At 38.4% G+C, this 20204-nt stretch overlaps 1 protein-coding gene and 1 pseudogene across 3 annotated transcripts in view; both read right to left on the reverse strand.

The window, feature by feature from the left end:
* LOC131253238 (probable LRR receptor-like serine/threonine-protein kinase At3g47570) overlaps positions 1 to 19479 on the reverse strand; it is a 51497-nt gene extending 32018 nt beyond the window's left edge. For 2 of the 3 annotated variants that reach the window (XM_058254164.1, XM_058254161.1), the window contains exon 1: positions 17557 to 19479. In XM_058254164.1, the coding sequence (XP_058110147.1) occupies positions 17557 to 19462 (1906 nt within the window). In that variant the 5' untranslated portion in view covers positions 19463 to 19479. Of the gene's footprint in view, positions 1 to 16495; positions 17158 to 17556 lie in introns of those variants that run through there. The other variant, XM_058254163.1, reaches the window with a different exon arrangement.
* Positions 3034 to 14818, reverse strand: LOC131253727 (C2 and GRAM domain-containing protein At1g03370-like; annotated as a pseudogene).
* Positions 19480 to 20204: the final 725 nt, after the last annotated feature.

The raw sequence follows: 20204 nt of genomic DNA on the forward strand, positions 1-20204 counted from the left end.
TCGGGTTTGGGTTCGGGATGGGGTTTATGTTTGGGTTTTCAAGTTTAGGTATAGGTTTAGGTTAAGGAGTTAAGATTAGGATTAGGTGTAGGTTTAAGTTTAGGGAATTGAGAATACATTTAGGTTATAGGTTTAGGTTTAGGTTCTAGGTTTTAGGTTAAGGTTATATGTTCAGGTTTAGGTTATAGGTTTAAGTTAAGGTTGAGGTTTAGGTTATAGGTTAAGGTTTTAGGTCATGGGTTTTGGTTTTGTTTATAGGTTATAGGTATAAGTTAAGGTTTAGGTTTAGGTTTAGGTTATAAGACATAGGTTTAGGGAATTGAGAATAGGTTAAGGTTTAGGTTTAGGAAATCGGGTTTGGGTTCGGGATGGGGTTTATGTTTGGGTTTTCAAGTTTAGGTATAGGTTTAGGTTAGGGAGTTAAGATTAGGATTAGGTGTAGGTTTAAGTTTAGGGAATTGAGAATACATTTAGGTTATAGGTTTAGGTTTAGGTTTTAGGTTTTAGGTTAAGGTTATATGTTCAAGTTTAGGTTATAGGTTTAAGTTAAGGTTGAGGTTTAGGTTATAGGTTAAGGTTTTAGGTCATGGGTTTTGGTTTAGGTTATAGGTTATAGGTATAAGTTAAGGTTTCGGTTTAGGTTTAGGTTTAGGTTTAGGTTATAAGACATAGGTTTAGGGAATTGAGAATAGGTTAAGGTTTAGGTTTATGATATCGGGTTTGGGTTCGGGATGGGGTTTATGTTTGGGTTTTCAAGTTTAGGTATAGGTTTAGGTTAAGGAGTTAAGATTAGGATTAGGTGTAGGTTCAAGTTTAGGTTTTGGTTTAGGTTAAGGGTATGGTCCCTGCAAAGCAAATACAGATATAAATACGGCCATCCGACATAAATGTCAGGCCCTTCCAATATTGTCCATAAAAAATGGACAGCTTCATCATGGTCATAATAGCGGTTCCCTCTTTCCAGGGAACCCCGCTCTTCCGAATAGCTCCGACACACATCCGGGTCTACTCCCCATTAATTTTGAGTAAATAAATAAACATGACCTATCTAAATGGCCCAGGCCCTCCAATGTTGTCCATATGAAATGGACAGCTTCATCATGGTCATAACAGCGATTCCCACCTTCCAGGGACCCCCGCTCATCCGGATAGCTTCGACGCACATCCGGGTCTACTCCATTAATTTCGAGCAAATTTAATGGAGCAAATACATAACCACTTGGTCCCAAATACTTTATAAAAGAAAATCTCCCATGTTTTCTCAAATTTTCCATTTTGATCTTTTTTAGCCCAAATCCATGTCAATGCATGAGAATCATACATAAACTTGGATTTTAAGCAAAATATATGAGGGAAATTACAACATAGATATCATGCACACGATATCACATAATGTATTGTTTAATGAACTACACATGTGCATTCTTGACAAGAGACGTACCAGATGCTTGAATCTGAAATATGCAGCTCTAACCCTCCCACATGCAACATCCACCTGAAAGAATGCGCATAACCATCATGCTTGAGTAATCAATACAGGAATGTACAAGTAAAACCATAAAACCAGAGATACTCACTGCATTTTCAGGATCTCCTCCATAGTTGACGATTCATTCTAAAGCCCTTCTCCCTCCTCCTTTACCCGGGCTTGGGACCGGCAATGCAAGGAGTTGCATTGGCGGAGTTAAAAAAGGGCTTAGGCCCCGTTTGGTTTTCAAAAAAAAAAATGTTTTCATAAATACTAATGTGATGACCAAATGGAGCCTAAGACTATAAATACGTTCAAATATACAACATTCTAACTCAATGATAGCCTTTAATTGTATATCCGACAACATTCTAACCCAAACTTTAGCACGAATATCAAACCTCTCGTTAAACAAACTGGCTAATCTCCAAGCATAGGATCCATTGTTAAACCACCTAATTGCATCAAGCAAATCAATCATAATTACCAGCCAATTTTCTTTTTTCCTTTTCACTATTCTACAAAATGGGTTTTTACAATGTGTTTCGAGCATCTCAATGAAACACATTACAATCTTCTAAAATGAATACATCTTCCTGTCTTCTTGGCATTCCTCTAAGAAACCAAGTATTCTAGCAAGTTTGACAACTTGATCAAAACTTCAGCTTCCATAATGTAGAAATTGCTTAGTTGCATTATTCAACCATAGGAAAATTAGAAAATGAAAATGTTAAAAACAGTCATGACAGAATCTGTCCAGGATTGGAAGAAAACCATGATTGGCTACTACCCAGAGGAACCCAGAAGAATGTGGCCTTGCAAGTATAAGGAAGAGACCTGAATTAGTTTAAAGTATTCTAATTTTCATGATTCTATGTATGAAAATCAAATTTCCATGAACAAATAGCACTTAGTTCTACAGTAGAAGTTAGGGTGGGGGAAGATGTAGAAAGATGATAGTTCATATTTTACACTATGTTTGGAGGAAAAATTTCTCCTACAAACCAGTTTTCATGAGAACATGTGAGAACCCTTCAAGAAGTAATCCCATGTGTACCTTTCATCTGGCTTGGATGAAGGGTCATGTAAAAAATCAGGCTATTTTGCAACTTATTTGGGCCTAGTGAAAATCAAGGGTAGGGTGCCGTCTCGCTTTGGTTCCCTTTGCTGTGGCTCACCTAAATTTTGAATCAGGCTGATTTTTGGGCCTAGAGGTTTCATGAGGTAACACATCTGATGAATGGGCTGGATGTCATGCACACAATACACGAGATGAGTTCTCACAGAAGTTATTTATAGACTAGTTAATAGGAGATCATTACAAAAGAGTATATTGACAAGTTCAGTTTAATCAAGAGAATATAAAAGGTTTTAAGATGTTTCCTAATAGTCATGACTCATGATGCATGAGTATCCATCAAATTGCAGTTAAGTTTCACACAAGTCCAACTTGAAAGTAATATATTGCAATTTGGTTCCCTGAGTCCAAGATACTCAGAATGAAGAACCAATCCACCTTGCAATTGGGGTGAGAGTGAGAAGCAAGAACTGCATCAGGTAGGATCCTATTTCCCAATTTTTCTACTCCATATAGCAAGTGGGATAGGAACAACACTGAAAGCGGCCTTCTTCATTGTTCCTAACTGATTGGCAAATCTCCAAGCATAGGATCCATTGTTCCTAACTGATATATATACCACATGCCTTGATGCATCAAGATCAAAACTTGATAATTTCCTTGTTCACAGAAGCACATAAACAACTTCTATTAAAAGTAGAAAGGATGTGAAACTAGTACCTTTTGGCTATATGGAATGATACAAATGACTGGAAATGGAACTTCAACCTGCCTTCTTCATCCTATGCCTTGGCACCATGCTTGGAATCCAAACCCCTGCCTCAGCGAAGAATAATGATAAGAGATGGACTGCCAACAGATGCTAGAGGTGGAGGGACCACTTGGATATCTTCTATGTCTTCCCAAAGAAAAAAGAATTTGGTTTTATGTCCAAACAAGTTTGCATGAAACCCAATTATTCTTGCTGATAGAAAGAGACAGCCCTGCAGAGAAGGAACCAGATGAGCATGATTAAGCATACATGGTATCAACAGGAAGAATGTATGTATGAGTCATTAAAAAGATCCTGGAGATATATGATCCTCAACATTACGCATGTATGGTATCATCAGGTTGGTAGTTTGTGCAAGCCGCACCTAATATTTCGTGATCCAAACCATTGCTCTCATGGGCTGCCAGAGTAGATGGACTATTGCTAAAAATCCCCAGATGGAACAATCCTAGCCCGTCTATTGCTGACCTGAAAATAGACTGCTAAGAAGAAAAATATGGACATAGTCCATATTCAATTGAAAGAGCTTTTGGGACATGGCCCATTGAAGGAAGAGTCCATTGGATCAATGGATTTAATCACTGAAACATGGGCCGAATACCCAAGGATACTAGGCATAACCCTGGGTTGTTTTCATTGTCATTGTCATCATTATCATCCTTCCTTTACCAAGGCTGCCCAAATTCATCAACCCTCCTTTACTGGGGCTGGGGTCTGTTAGTGAGATTTTTACTAGGCAGAGTTTAATCAGTAACATGATCCATAACACAAAAAGATAACAGCACCTGCATAGGCATTTTTCGCTTCAAGTGACAAGTAAAGTCATTGATGAGGAATTCCTCTAGTTGAAGCCCAAATAGCTTCTGGAATGCTGAGTTTGTCTGCGGTGCCCGCAAATTTATCTTAAATTATTTTCAAATGTTGATAAAATAAATGAGAAAAACAAGAGTAGAAAAATGAATATGTAGCATGGGTAATAAGCATCCAAAAGCAAGAACAGTCATTCACCTTCTTCCCGACCTCCTTCTCCATCTTTGTTATGTACTCTTTAACAATATCAGTACCTCTTGTATTGTTCAAAAAGGTTCGTAAGTGCAACTTAGACTAGCATGCCTAAGCTAACTTTCCCTGAAGAGGAATCCATATATCTGCCAGTTCAGCCAAATTAGATTTTACGAAATTGATTTCAGTGTGTCCGATGGATGTTGCTTCATCGAAGGGCCATCAAAATCAAACACTTCCACATCCATCATAGACAGAGGCTCATCCATTGCATCAAATTCAAATATTTCTGCAAGCACAACAAAATTCGATAATAAAAATCCATACATGAGAAATTGGGATCATGAGTTGGTTGTCTGTTCTACTAGGAACTTTCCAGCAAAAGTGTTGCTGCTGCTATCTTCTAGTAGCTAGGACTGCAATGGGCTAGCCTAACTCTTCAGGATTCCTGGCAGAACTTTATGACTGCAAATTGGACCAAGGCATGATACTTGGGCCCAAGGATTAAACAACCATGCCCATGACAATGCTTAACAACTTTTTCAATTGAAGCCTGTTCCAGGTCTGGATGTGATTGGTGATAAACAGCAAGCCTGAACCTGAATTTCAAGTTTTAATAACAGTCTTTCTTGAGCTCGGGCTGAACCACACATTCAATTGTCCCCTTGCCATATCCTAAGTGACATCACAGATATGCTCAATACATTAATAGTACAAATACAAAACAGAGAAATTACAATAGCTTACCATTCCATTGAGGATCTAGCATTTGGAACTTGATTGAGCTGGTTCTTGTTTTACCATTGCAGGTCAATATCACATATGGGTCTGAAAATCCAGTTGAATCCACAGCTGCTACGTTGGTTCCTTCAATCAAGGCAACAGTTAGCAACCACCCATCCATCTGTGCTTTGACTCCATGATCGCTGCCTAAAATTCAAGATGGCAATGATTCAAGTTATTTACCAGAAAGTATGCAACCACGTAAACTTAAAATTTGCAAGAGAAAAACATGTATATTTTTATCAATCAGAGATGCTGCAGCTAAGAAAACCAAAATCTTAATGGCCCTGAACAAGACAAAGAAAGTGGGTACAATTATTAAAAGCAAAAGCATGCTTAAGTTTTGTGTGTGTGTGTGTGTGTGTGTGTGTGTATTCTGAAACTCATCCATTTTTTAAAGAAAAATGTAGGATTAACATATCTGAAACTTGTCCATTTGTAACAATTCCCCTCAAAATAAACTCTTAAAGCTGGCATTTCAACCAGGGAAATATATATTTAGGAAGTCAGGTATCAGAATATATGCCTTCATGTGTGAGTATTAATATTGTGGTTCGTATGGTTAAGAAAAATGAATTCATTCCCAATCATACTTTACATAAACGCTCACAATTAATACTATCATGCACTGATATTAGAATCAAGAACCCTCATGGTAAGAGGAATTATAGCTCCATAATGCATCAGGTCATGCTTACCATTCTCGTGTGCTTAGTTCATACAAGTCAGACTCATAGTGTGGAGATCTGGATCCCAGAAGGTTCATCTGACTGGCTCCAGCATAGACAAAGGACAGCCTAAAATCCCCTAGATTGCAAGATCTCAGCCTTCCGAACCTTGGAAATTCCACCAAATTAATTTTTTTTTCAACTCGTAAAGATAAGGATCTTCTCTAATCTTGAAGAGTTATTGGGGTATCACCCATCCATGATGGGGCCCATCAGATAAATTGCCACAGTGACGACCATGGGCTGCACGTGTATGGACAGGGAACAGGAACGTGTATATATCCTGATGCATCATGGCCCTACAATTCCTCCTGCTACACAATACTCCCTTTTAACTAAGTGAAATCAAGCTGATCTGTAAGTAAAGGAGTTTACCTCTTTGTATTCTAACCTGCATAAAGCGAGATATATTCTCTAGGACACGTTCACCTTGAAGAACCAAAACCCCACACACAACCACTTCCCTAATTGAGTCCGGCAAGTCTAATCCCTAAACTCGAGCCCTTGGATGGTGCTGGGCATAGCTAGCATGATATGTGTGAAAACATATTATCCCATAAAAATAGCTGAGACTATAATAAAATTCCCAAAATACCTAATAGCCAGCTTCCAATAGGACTGCCGCACCATCTTCAGAGAAGCCAATATCTGCTCCTTATTAGACCCAAGTTCTTTCGAATCAACGAGTTTTACATTCTGAGCTAACAATTTTGCAAACTGCTTGGAGCTATCATTGAGATCTTGTCAGGCCCCACTTTCGATCATGCCTTTCATTATGGTGCTCTGTAGAAAATTACAAGATACAGATTTCTCATGCAAGATATATATGTTGGGCAAGTGAGATTACAAGATACAGAAACAGAGATTTCAATGGCGCATCTGATCGCAACTGATTTCGGAAATAGAGAGAGAGAGAGAGAGAGAGAGAGAGAGACTAACTGTTATTCTCCATCTTGCGACGAAAGGGCATTTTGAAAACGCTAGCGAGAGAGAGAGAGGTTGGGAAATAGAGAGCAGGGAATGCGGCCAAGAGACGGGGAGAGGGTGAGGGACAGTGAGAGATCGAGAGATGGCGAGGGAGAGGCTGAGTGCGAGAGAGGGAGAGAGGGTGAGGGAGCTGGGAGATGGAGAGACAGAGAAACGGGCGGACGCAAAAACCCTCGTTTTGAGAGGTACGCGGGCGGGAGAAAATGGCAGAATGAATTTTGGGGAGGGGCACGTGACGGACGGCTCATGAGGACCGTGGGCTTTAGGACTGTGGGGCCCACCATGATGTATGTTATTTATCCAATATGTCCATTAAATTTAAAATATTATTTTACGGGTTGATACAAAAAATGAGTTAGATTGAAGCAGTAATAAGACCACACAACATACTAACAATAGATATTCAATTTTTATGATTTCTTATTGTGTGGTCCACTTAGACCTTTAATCTACATGACGTTTGGCCCAATCCACTAAAATTATATATCAGAATTTATGGATGGATTAGATCAAACATATATATTTCAATGGGTCCTATGGAGCCCCTTAAGCATCATCAATATCTAATATGGCTATGGTGAGAGGTAGGCTTTAGGTACGGATCGATCAGGTTTCAGCTGCGGACTAAATCCGTAGCAAAATTACTACGGATTACATCCGTAGCTAAAGGCTTTCAAAGTTCGTGGCCTTTGCTCGTTTTTTGGTAGTGCTAACATTGCAGTTGATTTTTAAAAAAAATTAAAAAAAAAAAAAAAAAAAAGATGGGACTCCCTACATGGCTCAATGGTAGATGCATTTCAACACTGAAATCATCGAGATCGAGGACCCATGTGGGGTGCATGTGTGTGTAAAAAAAAATAAAAATGTAAGGATGTATTATAGCAAACCTCTTCATCTACACATTATAAATTAAGTTCATGATTTTTATTAATCACAAATTTAAATAAACAAAAACAAAACTCATACATATTTCACAATCATCAAACATTATCCGAAGAAAAGTGAAATATATATATATATATATATGATCATAAAATGTGGTTTACTTCAAATTTTCATGTTCGAACCGCCACAACATCATGGCCACAGGTGTGATGATTCAATCACAACTTTCGTGGTACTCGACCGGTCGAGGCCCATGCTCAACCAATCGAGGGTTCCGCTCGACCAGTCGAGGTTACGCAGATTCGTTTCCGGATTTGATGCGGACTACGAATTTTTTGAGCCGATTTTCGCATAGGTGCGAAAGAGGAGCTGCCTAAACTATAAATAGGGGTCCCTATGGCTTTTTTAGGTATTATGAGAGTTATTCCAAGGTGTGGACAAAGATTTTTCTCTGTATTTCCAAGGGAGAGGTTAGTATATTGCCTTGTAATCTTTATTTTTCTTCATAGTGGAAGTTTGCATCCGTGGTTTTTTACCCTTGTCGGGGTTTTTCCACGTATATCTTGTCTTATAGTTTATTTGGAATGCTTTGATTCTTCTTCTAGTTTATATTCCTTCCTGTTTATCGTTTGTGGGTGAGACTGGAGATTGAATCTCGGTTCACTGCGTTGTTGGCGTGCTACCCAGACAAGTTGTTGCTTGAAAGATCCATGTATCGAAGACCTTTTAGAGTACTAAATGTTGGAGGAATTGATCCTTGAAAGAAGTTCGCATCCAACCCAAGATACTCTAGGCTGAGACAATTTCCTAGCCAGCTTGGAATTTCGCCTGACAATTTGTTATTAGAAACACTAAAATTTCCAAGAGCTTGCAAGTAACCGGCTTCATATGGCAGATCAGTAAAAAAGTTGTTTTGAGCTTGGAGTTCAATGAGAGATGGAATGCTGAAAAGTAGTTTGGGTAAGCTGCCGCTGAAGTTATTATTGTGGAGGGATATGAATTGCAGGTTTACACAATTTGCAAGAGTTGAAGGTATACTCCCAGATAGATTGTTTCCAACTAAACTGAGTACCGACAATTTGGAGATGTTTCCCAAGGAAGACGGAATTTGCCCAGATAATTGATTTGAATACAAGTGCAAACGACTATTCTAGATCTTAACTACGGTATTAGGGTTCTGATTTCTTACCCAAAATCGTAGTTGAAACAGGTTGGGTAGCGTAATAGATTCAGTGCGTGAAGTAGTGGGAGAGAATCCCAGCAACAATCTCCCAAAATCTCTCTCCTCTCTTTCCTCACTCTTCTCTTCTTTTCTCTCTTCTCTCTCCTAGGTTTGGAGAAATTCGTATGGAATAGAAATGGGTTGAAATAAGGGCTTTATATAAGTCTAAAAGTGATGTAAATGGCCCCAGGGCCATGGTATACTTAGTTTGTATCCAAAGGGCACTCGTTTCGGGCAAATGGGGCTTATATGGAGGTCCACTACTCACATCATAGGGTAAGTTCCCTGACGATGGATATATGCCAGGATATGATTTCGGTGCGATCAGATAAGCCCATCAACCGTGAAGGACACGTGTCAGATCAACGGTCGAACTTGCTCGAATAGGGCCACCAGTATTCCAATTTGTGCAACGAAATTTTCTTTTTCCAGGGGTGACGTTTGGTTAGAAACTGATGGTCCGAAATCTTCAATTTCTTACGTAAGCGAATGACCCAATTTACTTAAGTTTCATTACGTTTTCTAAAGATATTTGTGTTTCTCATACACTTCACTCAAGGCTCAAGTTATGCATTTCTGGACACCATCTGGGCTCGATTTTCACAATGGCTGTATGCCCAGTAGGACGGTCATAACCCCATAGTTTCGCGGTCATCGGAGATCTAGGTCCGCTATGTGGTTTCAATGTACTCCCGAGAGCGACAGGCTCTTGGAATTTCTCTTAGGTTTTTAAGTAGTGTTGAGTTAGCGATTTTGATGGTTTTGGGTCTTGCCATTTGTGTAAATGGTGGTTCGAGCTAAATCCACCGATTATTTAGTTTTGCACTTAACCTATTTTCACTTAAATTTCTATGGGATACGATCCTTAGGTATTTTTAATGGTGGGCATCACTGTCCCACTATTTTTTGTGCTGGGGTCCACTGGAGCTTTGGATTTAACTCGTTCTTTGGATATTGCCCTAAAATGATCTCTCCAAATGGATGGAAGGTGTGGATATAAAACATACATCATGGTGGAATGTGAGGTATATAAATATCAGGTGGACCACATCACATGAAAACAAAAGTGATTGGTTATCCATCATTAAAATCCTCGTAAGGCCCACTATACTGTTTATTTGGCATCCAATCTATTTATTAGGTCATACAGGCCTAGATGAAGGGGAAAAACAAAAATCATCTCGATCCAAAACTTTTATGGCCCCCAAAATGTTTTAAATGGTTGATGCTCATTCAACACTATTTCCTGTAATGTGGTCCATTTCAGATTATGATATATATACCTCATTTGGTCTCATGCCATAAGATGATCTTTAAAAATAGATGGACGGCATGGATTAAACACATACATCATGGTGGGGCCCACACAGCACCAACCACCAGCCATTGGATGGTGTAGGGGGAGTAGCCAATCTGTTCCCCTTATTTGTGGTGTGGTCCATTTAATCTTTGGATATGATTCATTTTCTTGGATAATTCTATAAAATGATCTCGAAAAATGGATGAACGGTGTGGGTTAATCCCAAATTTTTGGTAAATCCAAAACTTAAGTGGACCATGCCACACAAAACAGTGTGGAATAATGATTTCCACCGTTTATACCTTCCTTTGGCCCATAGTAATGTTTATTTTTCATCCAACATGTTCATAATATCAAAAAGATATGAATGAAGGGAAAACACAAACATCAGGTTGATCCAAAACTTCTATGAATGTTATTTTTAATGGTGGACGTTCAATCCCCACTTTGTAATCCACTTAAGGACCCGTCCCATTTTTTTAGTTAATATCTTAAAACGATCCGAGAAAAGCATTGAACGGTATGGAGAATGTCAATCCATGACTTGGGTGAGCCACACCACATAATATAGTGGAGAGGGGTTTCCTTAAAACTTTCATAATCATATATTGGGCCTGCTTAAATGTGATTCACATATCTAACCCACTCATTATGTGCGTCCTACTTGGATGAGGGGTCAGACCCAGTTTCAGCCACATTCAAAACTCATGTGGGCCCCACTAAGTGCTTTTATATTTTTTTAGATGTCTCACATAGTTTTAGATGGCATGGCCCACCTGAGTTTCGTATACAGATGATTTTTGAGATATCTCATAAGCTAAATTAAGGGGCACATCAAATGCACAGTGTTGATGTTCGACACATATCATGATGGCCCCCACAAAACTTACTAACATTAATTCTTAGGTTCTTAGGGTGTTAATAAATTGGGTCACAATTTTGACCAGAATATTTGGCCCATTTTACATGTCTAATCCATTCACTCTATTTTACTGATCATTACCCTCAATTTGACTAGTTACTCGTCCCAATCATGCTACATATGAGAAAGATATTGGGCATACAAGATTGATCAACAATTTCAGTGAAATTTGATTTAAACATCTGAAGTTATTTACTCTTCAATCTGAACTGATTAGATTGTCCAAAAATGATTAAAGGTTCAATTAGTGGATGTGCCTAATAATTCAATAATTTTATTTTTCATAGATAAATTTCAATTTCCATATAAAAATAACATTTATTTTCAAATTGTATATATTTTTACTCTTTTAACAAAATATCATTTTTATTATAAAATATTTCAAAAAACATTTAAAATACAAATTCTAAATTTTTATTTTCAAAATCTCCAAAAATTTCTCATATTTTAATTTTTTCTTAAAAATTTCAAAATGCCGATTTTTTTCTTCAAAAGCATCATTTTGTTCACAAAATTTTTCTCAAACATTTTTAAAAATTTTACTAACTTCTCAATATTCTTTTTCATGTGATATTACAAATCATTTAAATATTAATTTTTAATTATATATAAAAATTTTATATATATATATATATATATATATATATAGGGAAAAGGTACTATGCGCGCGACCTCACGCTAAGCTCCCGTGAGGTCAAGCTGTGTGGGCCCCACCGTGATGCGTGTCGACCATCAACACCGAGCAGTTGATGGGTCCCCTTTAAATTATGGGATATCCCAAAATCAGCCGTATACTGAGAACTTAAGTGGGGCATACCATCTTAAATCATGTGAAGACACCGTTAAAATATATAAAAGCACTTGTTGGGGCCCACCAAAAATGCGGCTGAAACTTGATTCGAACCCTCATCCAAGTGGGACACATAATGGATGGGCTGGATTTTCAAACCACATCTCGGTGGGCCCGATACAAATGGTCATGAATGTTTTAATGGTGCACGGCCCCTCTCCACTACGTATGTGGTGTGGCCCACACAAGTCACGGATTGACTTCATTTTTGAGACCTAGGCCCATGATGGAATGGTGCATCTAATTGATGGGGTAGATGTTCGAAACGCATCACGGTGGCTTATCGTGAGGTCGAGCGCATAGTACCTTTTCCCATACACACACACACACACACACACACACACACACACACACACACACACGAAACATATTATCTTTATTGACGGTTTTTGCTCGTAAGTAAAAAAACATTAGCAAAGGTTTTCATCCGTCGAGAATATTTAGTTTTGCGACAACAATATTCATCGGTAAAAGTGTTTTTACCAACGCAAATTGAATTTCGTTAGTAAAATATTATTCATGACGACTTTATTTTGGCAGAACCTTTTCCCGACGGTTTAAGTTCGTCGGCAAAACTATCAGGCCATGGTAGGAACCTTTTTCCGACGGTTTTAGTTTGTCGGCAAAACTTTCATACTTTAGGCCAAGGCGGGAATCCTAAATCCCTGGCAGGAACCTTTTTCCGACGGTTTTAGTTCGTCGGTAAAACTGTCATACTTTCAGCCAAGGCGGGAATCTTAATTTGGTTTAATATTTTTACCGACAAAATTTTTCGTTGGTAAAGACATTATTACCGACGGTTTTCAGCTGTCGGGAAAACTTTTACTGACAAGAATTCTTCAATAATAAACCGACGATTTTTTTCGATGGGAAACACATTATTCCCGACGGTTTTGGTTTGTCGGTAAAAGTCTTACCGCGAAATTTTCAAAAATAGCGCGAAAAATGAATTACTTTTAGCAACGAAATTTTTCGTCGGTAAAGACATTATTACCGAAAATTTTTAGCCATCGGAAAAACATTGGTAGTAGTGTTTTGCCAAGGAAATTTTTTTCGCCGAGAAAAACATTATTCCCGACGGTTTTGGTTCGTCGGTAAAACTCTTACCTCAAAAGTTTTCCAGATAGCGCGAAATTTTTATCTTAAAAATTATATTTGTTATTACTAATCCGATTTTCGGGTTTGGGGCATGACAGTATTTGTCGCAACGAGTTAACCTGGTCGTCGCTAAAATAAATTATTTGTAGTAACTTTTGTGTCATTGCAAAAAATAATGTTTTGTGACGATACTTGATTCGTTGCATAAAGTGGACATTAGCGATAACGATTGAAATGCGTGGCGAAAAGTCTTTCCTGCCATGTAATTTTTTTAAAAAAAATTGCTGGAAAACATTTTTGCGATGGTAATTAAGCCCGTTGCAAAAACGTCAACTATTTACGATGATTTACAATGTTGTTGCAAATACTTTAACATTTCGCAATGAAACTACATTCGTCGCAAAAAGTGTAATTTAGTATTTTTTACAATGAGTTTAACTAGTCGTTGTAAAAAGAACTGTGGAAAAAAGTCTAATGTTGTATTTTTGCAACGAGCTTAACCAGTCGTCGCAAAAGCTACTATTTGTGACAACTTTTGTGTCGTCGTAAAAACTTTTTTTTTTTAACGACACCTAATTTGTCACAAAAAGTAGCTATTAGCGACGACTGGTTAAGCTCGTTGTGAAAAATTCATGTGACAAGTTTTCGCGACAAGTTTTGCGACGACAATTGAAGCTCGTCGTAAAAAAGTTAACTATTAGCGACGATTTAAAATGTCATCGTAAATAATCTATTTTTTTTCACCAACTTGAAATATCATTGTAAAAAATTGACTTTTTGCAAAGAAATTAGACTCATCGCTAAAAAAATCATCGTAAAAAGTCTAATTTGTTATAGTGTGGAGTGAAGAAGAAGTCACCAGCTGCTCCAACCCTCGAGAAAGTGATAGATCGGCTACTCCCCGGGGCACTGGCCAATGGCTGGTGCTCGGTGCTCTAATTACACCAAGCAAACATAAGAGAACACAAAGATTTAACGTGAAAAACCATTTCGAAAAAAAACCACGGCACAAAGCGACACAAATCCACTATGAAAGCATAAATTATAAAGAGAAAGGACTTATCTGATTCGAACAACCTCGAATCTCACCCTTTGCTACACAATTTGAAACCCTATAACTATTTTAGAAACCCTCTGGAATAGTTTAGGAAACCTTAGAATATCTTAGAATGGCCCTAGGAACTCCAATTTATAGTTGAGAAATTCCAACTTTCGCACCGACTTGGAATAGTCCGGAAACCGCCTTAAATTTATGTAGTTCACGCACAATCTGCGTAACCTCTAACTAATCAAACCAGAGCTCGGGCTAGTCGAAGGGCACTTCGACTAGTCAAACTTATCCTCCGACTGGTCGAATTTCTCGGAAGTTCCAAAATAAATTGTTACTGGACTTTCACCTGAGCTTTCTCGGGCTAGTCGAATTTCCTCAGATTTAAGACATCTGTTAACAACAATTTTTAATTACTCGAGTAACTATTGGAAACTTACTCTCAGTGTAGCTATAGGAATATAGTCTCACTTACGTCTAGGAATGTGCTATGGCCTAGAATTTTGGATTGTCTTATTTAAACATTTGCAATAGTCATACTAATTAGAAAAAAAAGGAGTGGTCCACATTCAACTAGCACGAGTGGCCTACCTGATCACCAGAAAGATCAGGCAAAGGCAATAAACCAGCTAAATCCCACTTCGAGAACATGCCTCCATCGTATGTGGAGTGCATGAACGTGTGCCATTCAACAGGTTGGACCCACTATTAAAATGGTAGACGAAAACAAGAAGTTCCATTAATTAATTAGGCCATAAGTATGAGAAAATTTAGAAACTTAGAAGCTATATGACTAATGTTTGATATTCAAGGTATTATGTAGCTGATGAATATACATGGGTTTACCAATTCAACATGAAAGCATGATGTTAGTCCAGTGCTTGTTTGAAATGGGTCTCAGCAAAAGGATGGCTCTGTTTTTATGAATGTGTATCACAATGCCATAATATAATATTGTTGTACATGTGCTACCAAGAGAATCCATCCATTCATATGATAATCCATACATCTCTGGCTAGATAAATTTAATCTTTAATGTAACTTTTACAACTCAAACTTCCAACTCGACTTATTCCGATCCTGAAGAAACTAACTCTCTGTTGTTCTTTTTTCTTTTTTCTTTTTTACCTTTTTTTAGCCAAGCACAGCAAAAAGATCCAGCCTCACCTATCATATAAACTGCATACAGAATCCCCAAGCCAATCCTTTGACAAAGGCATGGAGCTACCAAAATCAATCCATACATCTCTGGCTAGTTAAACTTAATGTTTTATGTAACTTTTACAACTTAATCTTCCAACTCAACTGATTCCAATCGTGACGAAATGAATAGCAGGCTGCCTCCCTCTATTTTTTGTTTTGTTTTCGTTTTTGTTTTTGTTTGGGGGGTGCAAGGTTAAAAAAGATAAAAGAAAACATGATACAAATAATCAGGGCTATCAATGGGCTGGGCTCTGGCCTACCAAAATAAAAATTTTGAAACGGCCAGACTCAAAACAGTTCAAATTTTGGGCCAAAGCCAACCAGGCCCAGCTCATGATTGAAAGGCCTACTAAGAATCTCATACCTGCATTGTCCATAGCCAGCAAGACCTAAATCTCACACAGAAGCTCACCCCAACTATGGAACAAACGATTAGGCTTGCTCGCAAGTATTCTTAAACCATCTGCCACTGAATTTCCTCATTTAAAAGTGCCAGATTTCCTAAAATTTATAACAATTTTCAAATCGGAAATATCCCCCACCTGATACCAAATCTTCCATGGGGTTAGTGCAAGGGGATTACAAATGGCATTAAAAAAATGGAATCTGATAACACAATAACATTCCTTAGCCCCAGGTCAATGCAATACTAATTAATGCTGTCAAAGGCTGCATGTGTTTCAGCCACATTATTAGTGACCCTGTCATAAAAGTTATGAAAGGCAAAGATAACTTTATCCATGTGATCTCTAACGAGTCTACCCCCTCCATCCTTATCAAGATTCCCACGGGAGGATCCATTAACATTTAGTTTTATCCATCCCTGTTCCGGCTTAGCCCATTTTTATTCCGGCCTATCCCATCCCTACTGGTATTCACAGTTTTATGTGTACCATCAATTACATCAGAGATTACTATGGTCTGATAATTCTAACCATCTTGTTAGTTGTACATCAACATACATTTGACAACAAATCAATGATTCACAATCGTCACGCGAAAGAATTACTGACATCAAGTAGATGAACCATTGGATCATACAAGTTCATTCATTTTTTATTTTTTTTTTGCCAAATCCATGGTAGAATTCATTGGACGAATACCTCATCAAACTTATATCAAGTTGGTAGTCCAAATGCTCAACTAATTTCTTAACATTGTAAAGTTTTATTAAATTCATGATACAATCTCCCTTTGCCTAACATAAGATTTTAAAAAAAAAAAAAAAACATCTTCTCATATATTCAATTTCAATACAAATGCACTCTTAACCTAAGTCTAAATAATATATCTAGAGCTTGTTTAGGGAAGGATTCAACAAACTCATTTCATTTGCAAATCTTTCTCAAAATAACTACTAACAATAACTTAGTAATGTCTGAGGTAAGACAAACCTTCATCTAATATTTGCGACCTAACTTGCTTGTCTCGATGAATCATGACCCCGAGATACAAGTCCTTGATTGTGTGCATTTCAGCAACAACATCTCTCATTTGCATTCGTTTTCTCGGAGATTCTGCAGAGCACAACACACCGATTTTGGCCATTGAAATCAAACAGTCATGCATTCTATTTCTTGTATTGATTTGATTTTCATTGCCTTGAATAGCTTCAGCTTCTTCTAATAGCAGTTGTGGATCAACAATCTCCATTACTTGTTCAGCCAAAGCCAGCTTAGCAAAATGATGAAGGCTTAGATTGTCCTTAAACACGTCATCAGTTGGCCCCTTTCCAGTGATCATCTCTAGTAGAAGGATTCTGTAGCTATAAACATCTCCTTGTGTAGATGCTTTTCTGCCCATTGCATACTCTGCAATTTATACAACTTGTGTTAGAATCTAAGTGACCATGGCTCACTCGTAAACAGTGAGTTTCAACACTGAGGTCATGGGTTTGATTACACATGTTAGAATTAGGGATTGAAAATCAGCCCAATCGGTCACTTCCCTTGACTTTTGACATTTGAGAGAGAGAGTGAGAGGGAGAGAGAGGAAATATTCTATTTAAACAAGTAATTTGCCTTTTTTCCTTTACTAAAGATCTGAATTCCTCACATCGATTGGTGTGCTATGAAGTTATATGTCCCTATAAAGATGCTCTACATTGAATAAGACTTTGTTACTCAAATGAAAGAACTTAGCTCCTCTTGCCAGGTGTGGATCCTTCAATAATAATAATAATAATAATAGGAAATAGATGAAATTGTTACCTGGAGCGATGTACCCAATAGATCCCTTCATCCCAACTGAGCTGCTTTGAGCAACCTCCGATAAGAACCTGACTAGCCCGAAATCACCCACATGAGCAATCATGTCATCATCAAGAAGAATGTTGCTTGGCTTTAAATCTTGATGAATGATTGACGTTTGACAATGATTATGTAGATAATCCAGTGCAGAAGCCACATCTATAGCAATGTTTAGCCTTTCAGTAAACTTCAAGTTCCTTCTCGGCTGGTCATGGCCTTCCCTATGGAACCACTTCTCTAGACTTCCATTGGACATGTACTTGTATACTAGAGCTTTAAAATCATTGCCCTTAAAATCAATGCTCGAGCAACAAGTTAAGATCTTAACAAGATTCCGATGCCTAATGTTTCTCAACGCATCACATTCGGCCATGAAGCTCCGCAGAGCTCCTTGTTGTTGAAGGTTGAAGACTTTCACTGCTATCATAGTCCCAACACGATCTAGAATCCCTTTATATACAGCACCAAAACTTCCGGTTCCGATCAAATTGGCAGGAGAGAACTCATCTGTTGCTTTAAAGAGCTCCGCATAAGACACGTTCATAAAAGGATCCTCCATAGAAGGCACAGCAAAAGGTTTCCTTCTTGACTTTCTTACCCGATAAAGAATGGTAAAGAAACATGATAATGAAATAAGACCCAGGACAGCACCAATTATTGAGAATTTGACTTTTGAAGCAAGAGAGATCCCCCGATTCTTGGAAGCTTGGCTAGAGCATGGTGGCAATTGTAATTCATGAATACCCCCACAAAGCTTACTATTTCCGAGCACTGAAAGTCGACTGGCATTTCCAAAGACCCCTTGTTTTGGTAATTCACCCTCGAAATTATTGAAGGATAGATTTAGATACTCTAGAGCAAACTTCTCCAGATATCTTGGAATCTTCCCAGATAAGTTGTTGCGTGAAAGATCCAGGTATCGAAGGCCTTTTAGAGTACTAAATGTTGATGGAATTGATCCTTGAAAGAAGTTCCCATCCAACACGAGATACTCTAGGCTGAGACAATTGCCTAGCCAGCTTGGAATTTCGCCTGACAATTTGTTATTAGAAACATTGAATGTTCCAAGAGCTTTCAAGTAACTGGCTTCATGTGGCAGATTAGTGAAAAAGTTGTTTTGAGCTTGGAGATAAATCAGAGATGGAATGCTGAAAAGTTGTTTGGGTAAGGTACCACTAAAGTTATTATAGTCGAGGTATATTAAGTTCAGGTTTATGCAATTACCAAGATTTGAAGGTATGCTTCCCGATAGTTTGTTTTCATGTAAATAGAGTTCGTACAATCTGGTGATGTTGCCCAATGAAGGTGGAATTTTCCCTGATAATCCATTTGAATCTAAGTAAAGTCCCTCCAACTTGTTAAGCTTCCCAACACCAATGGGAATTGTACCAGTCAGAAAATTACGCACCATATTCAGTACTGTTAAGCCAATAAGATTCTGAATCCCAGATGGGATGCTTCCGAATATCATATTACTTCCTAAAGATAGGAATGTTAGTTGGGTCGAAAGATTCGCTATGGAGTTGGGCAACGCACCGCTGAGACGATTTCTGCTCACGTCCACCACTTCTAAGCTACTGCAATTGGTCAAAGAATCAAGAAAACTCAAGTCACGAGCTTTTCCAATTCCAAGTTCGTTGCCCCACAAATTTAATGAGGTGAGACCTTTGAGGCTTCCAAAATTCAGAGGTACAGATCCGCTGAAACTATTGTTTCCAAGGTCAATAAGTGAAAGTCCAGAAGCATTGGATAATGAAACTGGTATGGGTCCTGTGAATTGGTTACCTCCGGCATAAAGCTCTTGGAGATTAGAAAGAGTGAAGCCTATGTTAGGTGGAAGATTTCCATGCAATCTGTTAAATCCCATGTCCAAAGTGACAATAGAGGAGATACAAAACAGCTCGATCGCTTCACTGTTGGGAAGCGCGGAAGGTGAGCCCTCAAGATCCGACGGTCTACACGATGTTTGGAACCTTTACAAAGCAAAAGATTGATGTTTCAACGGCCCGCCTATCTACTACTGGAGCAGATGGAACTATTCACACCTCTGATCCTACGGTATATAGTGGTCCCGGATTGCGATCTATGGATCAGATCATCCCAAGGACAAGCTAAGATGGACAGACTCTCGTGCACAATGTTTCTCTCTCCGTATACTCTCAGTATTTTGTATATCTTATATTTATGCGAGAGAGAGCGCGTGCCTTTTATAGGAAAGGAGGGGAGATTGGATGAGACCATATCATCCGGTCTTATCCCTATCTCCTATCATAAATCAAATTCAATTTTGAATTTGAAATATAACCGAAAAGGAGAAAGGCCGGAAGATGCCTAAACATGTGGGACCCACCCACTAGTGATTGCTCACCAGTGGGCCCCACCGGCCTACGTCCAACATCTCCCACTCAATCACATTGTGGGATAGGCATATAAATTTGTCCATCTAACTTGCCTAATAACAATCATAAAACCAAACATCGCGATCAAAAGAATCAGAGGCGTGGGACCAGCTGGATCACCATTATCTTCTCACAGGTGCTTAAGTACTAAGTGACCACCTGACTAGTACTCAATAACCCAAGCTTTGCAATGCCTGTCCTAGTCCGCAT

The sequence above is a fragment of the Magnolia sinica genome, chromosome 8, assembly GCF_029962835.1.
Source record: "Magnolia sinica isolate HGM2019 chromosome 8, MsV1, whole genome shotgun sequence".
Classification (NCBI taxonomy): domain Eukaryota; kingdom Viridiplantae; phylum Streptophyta; class Magnoliopsida; order Magnoliales; family Magnoliaceae; genus Magnolia; species Magnolia sinica.